The sequence below is a fragment of the Nicotiana tomentosiformis genome, chromosome 10 (genome assembly GCF_000390325.3).
Source record: "Nicotiana tomentosiformis chromosome 10, ASM39032v3, whole genome shotgun sequence".
Taxonomy (NCBI): Eukaryota; Viridiplantae; Streptophyta; class Magnoliopsida; order Solanales; family Solanaceae; genus Nicotiana; species Nicotiana tomentosiformis.
In genome coordinates, this window is record NC_090821.1 from 70,470,373 (window position 1) to 70,477,182 (window position 6,810).

General features: G+C 31.4%; 1 protein-coding gene across 1 annotated transcript; it reads right to left on the reverse strand.

Annotated features, from left to right (window-relative positions):
• Nucleotides 1-363: 363 nt before the first annotated feature.
• Nucleotides 364-6,251, reverse strand: LOC104090285 (ABC transporter G family member 21). The gene is made up of 5 exons (XM_009595351.3): nucleotides 5,612-6,251; nucleotides 4,701-5,505; nucleotides 2,784-2,963; nucleotides 2,029-2,210; nucleotides 364-1,092 (listed from the first exon to the last, which is right to left on the reverse strand). Exons 1-5 carry the CDS (start codon nucleotides 5,729-5,731, stop codon nucleotides 445-447), a joined length of 1,935 nt encoding a protein of 644 aa, XP_009593646.1. The 5' UTR covers nucleotides 5,732-6,251; the 3' UTR covers nucleotides 364-444.
• Nucleotides 6,252-6,810: the final 559 nt, after the last annotated feature.

Below are 6,810 nucleotides of genomic sequence, written 5' to 3' on the forward strand. Positions count from 1 at the left end.
TTTTAAAATAAAACAACAATACGATACAATGAGTAACAACCATCCAAATAAGCTGATACTTATTAAGATTAGAAGTCTAACATTTTAACGAGGTTTACCTATAGATATATTTTAAACTTCTTAACCATATGAAATTTTTTGTAACGATATATATAACTTAAACTCGAAATAAAACTTTTTTCCATAGTCAGGTCATTCAAGAATAAGACACTTTGCCAAGATTTTTCGAGCTAGATTATTGTCAAGAGAATAATAACATTTCGGACGGTCTACCTTTTGGGGGAAATAAATAAATTTTACAGCAGAAACAGAAAGAAATGTTTATCCCCCAAATTTAAATTTCTCATAGTGTGAGGAAAAATGTTCAGAACAATAATATGTTAATCAGTTTAACTTCAAGAAGATACAAATCTTAATCTAACTCACATTTCTAATACTATAATGTTATTGATGCCAAAACCTCAAAGCAACATAAGCCAAAATCCTAAAAACCACCAACATCACAACCAAAGCTACCAAATCCAATACCAAATTATCAATGCCAAGACATTTAATAGCTGGAAAATCCATCACTCTGCATTCTTCACCAATTCCACACTCATAAACTTCAAACCTCGAATACTGAACTCCCACAAGAAGTTTGTAACAATAGTGACTAAACGAGACATATTTCAACCACGCGACGAACGATGGAATGTGCTGAATATAGTATCCACTGGCTAGTAAAAACACAAGCATCAACACTGAAGATAACGTTGTAGCTTGTTTAACATCCATCAATATTGCACCCAAGGCCAGGCCAAGTCCTTGAGCAACTAGCACATTTAATAGAATGATTAAAAGGGTTAATAAAAACGCGATTATCGAAGGTTTTAGACCTCCCATCCAGTATGTTACTGTCACAAAAATTGTTGGAAGTATAAGTTCCATAGGTAAATCACCCACAGTTCTTGCAAAATAGTAAGATGAAAGTCTATATATTCCAGAGGAACGTTCCCTTATAAGCATTGGCCTCTCTTGTGGGAATGCAAATATTGCACTGAATAATGGAAAGAATCCCCAGAATATTGAGAAGAAAAATAGTAATCCCACCTGTTAAATTAGAAAATTACCTTATTAGAAAGCTGTTGTGAAAGTAATGAGCTATACTGTTCGGATTCTCCAAAATGTTGGAGTACTCGTGTCCGGATCCTCCAAAATTACACTATTTTTTAAAGGATTCTACATGAACCCAACAGCATTTTGAAACAAGCAGTGTAGGTAACGAGTGGGAGGAGTAAATGACGATTTCAATTAAAAAATAAAGACTAATCTTTTTTCCTAAGATGATCAAAAGTGATCTTTAACCAATATCAAATTTTCTTTAAATTATGATGTCTAAGAGGGAACTTTCTACATTTAGTAAACTTAGAAATATAAACATTTTTAATCATTCCTTATAAGTTGAATCTTTGCTATTTGAAGAAGTATGAAATAGATCAATCTCTCCTATTGAGTCACATGTAAGACTGAGCGATCATTCAATTAGTCTAGCACAATATTTTTATAAACATCGAATTATAAAATGAGATTGTGTTACGTGCCCAGATAGTATAAATTTGTTTTACAATATTAGGTTAACTAGATCTAAAACATCAAGTAAAATTTTAAGTTTGATATAGTAACCTGAAAAATAAAGTAATAATCTGCTATAATTAGTTATACTGCACTAAAAGTATAAAAATACTTTACACTACAAGTATATATTACAAATTAAGTCTTTTAAGATATGTGGAGCTTAAAATTTTGAATGATATCCTTGGGGGATAAAAATAAAGAGAAGTCGTAATGTTGGGAGAGTAAACAAATTTTTATACTATCAATGTAATTTAACATATTATAGCAGATTGCCTGCTATTGTTTGGGTTATTAATTTTACTTTTACTTATTACTATTAGTTACATGGGTAGTTACTACCTTTTAGCTGATTTGGTATAAAAATTCATTTATATTTTCAATTTATAAAAGTTAAACAGATAGGTAAATTACCTGATCCATTATATGGTTAGTATCAGAGTGCCACCAAAGGAGTCCTGAGAGAAATGAAACAGACATGACTTGGAAAATTCTTAAGCCTGAATAAGACTCATGTTTGCGTTCTTTAAGTCCTCTTTGTAGCAAAACTTTGAATTGTAACCACCAACTTGTGGTCCATTGATTTTCATCACGACCTAAAAGAACATACCTCTCATTATTATCAAAAAATGAAATGTACAATCAAATTGTAGACGAAGTTCAGCACAAAGTTGAACCGATTAAGTTTAAACCGTGATAAATCCGCCTTTGGATACCACGAAGTTATTGTGACTAATTCAGAAAATCGATAACTAAAAGTGGAGCCCGGTGAGCATTTCCGTGTTCAAGCAGGGTCCAGGGTAGGCCGCACCTTAAGGGTATGATGTAGACAGGCTACCCTAATGCAAGCATTAGTGGCTGCTTTCACGACTCAAACCCGTGATCTATGGGCCACACAGAGACAATTTTATCGTTTCCCCAAGGCTCCCTTCTGAAAATCGATAACTAAAAAGCCTGGTGTACAAAGCATCTCGCATTCAAGCAGGGTCCGAGGAAGAGCATCACCCAAAGGGTATTAATTAATGTTGACAACCAACTTGCATTAGTGGCTGCTTCCACGGCTCGAACCCCTGACCTATAGGTCATGACACAGAGACAACTTTACCGTTGCTCCAAGGCTTCCTTCCAAAAAATCGAAAACTAGAAAAGAAAAAAATATTTTCACATACTTCTTGATGATAATCGAATCGGGTGCCTGAAACTTTGATCAATTTCCTCCTTCAAAGCTGGATAAATGTTCTTCTTGTAGGAGGCTATTAAGAACTGTTTGGTTGCATTTTGATTTTCAGTTTGATCTGATTTTGGTAAAGATTCATGCAGATCATCCTGCCTAGTATCAGGAGACACACCTGTATAATTAAAAAAAAAAAATCTAGAGTTAAAAATATATTGTAGGTTTAAAGTTATTATAAGCTACATTTGACTATGAGATTATTTGGACTTAAAATTGAAAGATAATGGGACCAAGTAAAAAGTAAAAGGAAAAAAAATTATAAAATGCAGCTTAATTAAAGGGATAAAGCAAAGACAGACAAAAAGTTATATATATATATATATATATATATATATATATATATATATATATATATATATACAAGTAAAACAATGTTTAATAAATCCCAATAGACTAACTTTTGATCACTGGCTAATTTGCTAAATTGGGTCTTGATTGCTTCACCTAAGTATATTATTGATCCCTTTAATTAGGACATCTTTAATTTGATTAGATTTAAATAAAAAATTATCAAAACTCACGGATGAAAAAATATAAAAAAACACAGGTAACATAATCAGGGGCGAATATATATAATTTGCACTATCGGGTTCATTTGAACATGAGTTATTCTTGTTTATTTCATTATTATTATACCAAACCACTCTATAAAATTTAGATTTTGGATTCTTTTTCTGGGTACGTTTCAAAACATAAATGATGACGTGAACACATATTCAGATGCTTTATAAAAAGCTAAATACTTATAAAGTAGAAACAGACAGCACCTTCCAATAATGTTTCCCTTTAGCTTTCATTTGCAATTGTTGGTTGATGATAGTAATAAAGCTTTAAATAATGTGTGCCAACCAGGGAATAATATGTCCTATCAATATTTTTATAAATACGTGTCCAAAAATTTAATGAAAAAGTTTAGTGCAAATCAAATGTAAAATCTCAAACTCCTATTACATGTAGCCAGTTGGCATGTTGAAATATGGTCCTAATATTCTTCAGAAAAGCTCAATTTCAAAGAAAGGGACATCTAAATTGTTAATATCAATTAATTTCAGCTTCTCTAATATATACATTTTTTACATTATTAGGTTATTTTGAAAAAATTACATTTAATCGTCCATATAATCTGTCGATATATACATAAATTTTATTTTCAAATTATCCACGAAATATCTAATCTTGGAAGGTGAAAAGGAAAATATGTATATTATGGATAAAGAATGTTTAACCACAAACAGGAAAAGAACACAAAAAAGTTATATTACTAATATATTGTATCTAATAGAAGAAAAAAAAAAACTCCACATGATTTTAGGGAAATGATTCACCAGTTATGGACAATTTTCTATAACTTTTCTTGACTTTTAAATTTGTTCGGGCTTCTTTATTGACTTTACTTAACAAAACTTTGTTTTTTCTTATTAGCCATGAATCTGACTTGTGATTTACGTTCAATAGGGAAAAATGACTAGCCAGATAGACGAACAATGTTTGGACATAAAAATTATAATTTTTTAAAAAAAGTAATTTTTAGAGTTAAGTTGAAAAATAGTGTTACAATTTGAAATTATGTTTGAACATATCACTCTACAAAATATTGCAGATTTGCATAGTGTAAAAAACTATTTTTCCTAAAAACATAAAAAAATAGTCAAAACTACTTTTGGGTTTTGAAAAACTCTTTTTCAAAAAGATTCCAAAAACTTACAAATTTTCATGACAAACACGTTTTTTTTAAAAACAATCCTGAAAAAAAGGAAAAAAAGTTCATGGACAAACGGATCTTCAATGTATTAACATAATATAAACTGGAATAATAATAAAAGTAATAGGAAAAAGGAAAAGAGTGTCATACCATTAGCTAAATCAAGCAGAAAATCAGCAGGGTTCATGAAATCAAATCCAGGAACATAACCAATGGATTCAAAATACTCCATAACATGGCTGTTTTTCCCACAATAAATTGGACAACCTTCAGTTAACACAATAATCTTATCAAACATTCTGTACAACTTGCTCGACGGTTGATGAATTGTTGTAACAATCGTCCTTCCACCTCGAGCCAACCATCGTAACGTTGCAACAATTCTTTGAGCTGTAGTCGAATCAAGTCCTGAAGTTGGTTCGTCGAGTAATAATAAACTAGGGTTTACTAGCATTTCTTGTCCAATACTTACCCTTTTTCTTTCTCCTCCTGAAATTCCTCTGAATAAAGACCCACCAATTATGCTATTTTTGCACCTTGTTAACCCTAATTCGACGATAACAAACTCTGCATGTTCGGTTTTTTGTTGTTTGGTTAATTTTTTTGGTAACCTTAATAAAGCAGCATATGTTAGTGTCTCGAGCACGGTTAAATGAGGATATAATACATCATCTTGTGTCACGAAACCAATTTTTCGTTTCATATAACTCGAAAATTGTTGTCCATTGTATGTAATGGAGCCAGTGGATAATTTTCCAGGGAGTCTTCCAGCTAAAGCTGTTAATAGAGTTGTTTTTCCACTTCCTGATGGACCTAACATAGCTAAAAATTCACCAGGATGAACTATACCTGTAACACCTTGTAATATAGCGCGATTTTGCTTTCGTTGTGGTGTTGAAAAATAACTTATTCCTTTGTTGCTTTCTAATTTTATGGTGTATGAAATATCTTCAAACTGCAATGTTTAAAATCAGACGTCTTAATAGTAGTTTAAGCTTTTAGATGAAATGCAGACGTCGTAGTAATCAGATCATCATATTAGAGAATGTAACGTAAGTTACCTTGAGTGTCACAGGATGTAACGATTCGTGAAGAACTGATAACTTGACATGATTTGATTGCTGTTGATTATCTTGGAAATCATCATTAGCACAAGGACTAACTTGATCAGGAGGCAGCATTTTCAAGTTCTATATATATAAGAATTAAAATAAAGCTAAGTTTTTTCAACACTCACTCTTGAATGAGGAAGAAGAGGAGGAGAAGAAGAAAGAAAGAAAGAAGAATGGTAGCAAATTAAAGGAGAAAATAGACTAAAATGATTATGGAAAGAGAAGATTAAAGAATGAAAGGGAAATCACATGCAAATAAAGAATAGACAAAAAGGAGAGGAAATAAGAGAGATTTAGGAAAAAAGCAAATTTCCCTTTCACAGTTTCTACTTTATTTATTGTAAATGCTTCCCTATTTATACATGCAATAAAGTTTGTTCATCTCCGACACATCACTATTCTTTATTTCTTCTTTTTTAAAGTATAAATAAGTACACTATATACCCAATAAGAAATTACTAGTAGAAGAAAATCAATAATCTAGGTGTTTTTTTTTATTATTTAAATCTCTCCGAAATTAGGACTTCTCTCCGGCATGACTCGAACCCAGGACCTAACGGTCGTGGGTAGAGGTTCTTTACTAACTGAGCAAGCCTCACTTGTCATAATCTAGGTGTTGTATTACTAGTTTATTGGGTTCATTAAAAAGTTGTCGGCCGCATTTATTGTTTACTGTTTTAAATCTGTATATATAAATTGTACATGAAATATATATATATATATATATATATATATATATATATATATATATATATATATATATATATATATATATATATATATATTATTTGTCGGTTATTTTTAATTTAACCGAAGAAAAATCTTAGCCTAACTGTTAAAGTTGTTGTCATGTGACCAGGAGGTCACGGTTCGAGCCGTGGAAACAGCCTCTTGCAGAAATGCAAGGTAAGGTTGCGTACATTAGACCCTTGTGGTCTGCCTCTTCCCCGAACCCCGTTTAGTACACCGAGCTACTCTTTATTTTTAATTTAAGTAATTAAGTAAGCCGCTACTTACTAATTGGTGGCTGCTGATCGTTTAAATTTTTACATTATTTGTCTAAAGTTGAGAATACAAGAATTTCTTTTCAAGACAACGGAGAAATAGAATATTGGTTTCGTCTTTTAGTAATCTAAAAAGTTTCTTCA

What these genes read in the sequence shown, in the direction of transcription:
- LOC104090285 (XM_009595351.3), bottom strand. Translation starts at nt 5,731, where the DNA reads ATGCTGCCTCCTGATCAAGTTAGTCCTTGTGCTAATGATGATTTCCAA. An exon ending in TACATCCTGTGACACTCAAG is followed by an intron (nt 5,506 to 5,611) that starts GTAACTTACGTT and finishes TAAACATTGCAG; the next exon opens with TTTGAAGATATTTCATACAC. An exon ending in TCTGCTTGATTTAGCTAATG is followed by an intron (nt 2,964 to 4,700) that starts GTATGACACTCT and finishes TTAATTATACAG; the next exon opens with GTGTGTCTCCTGATACTAGG.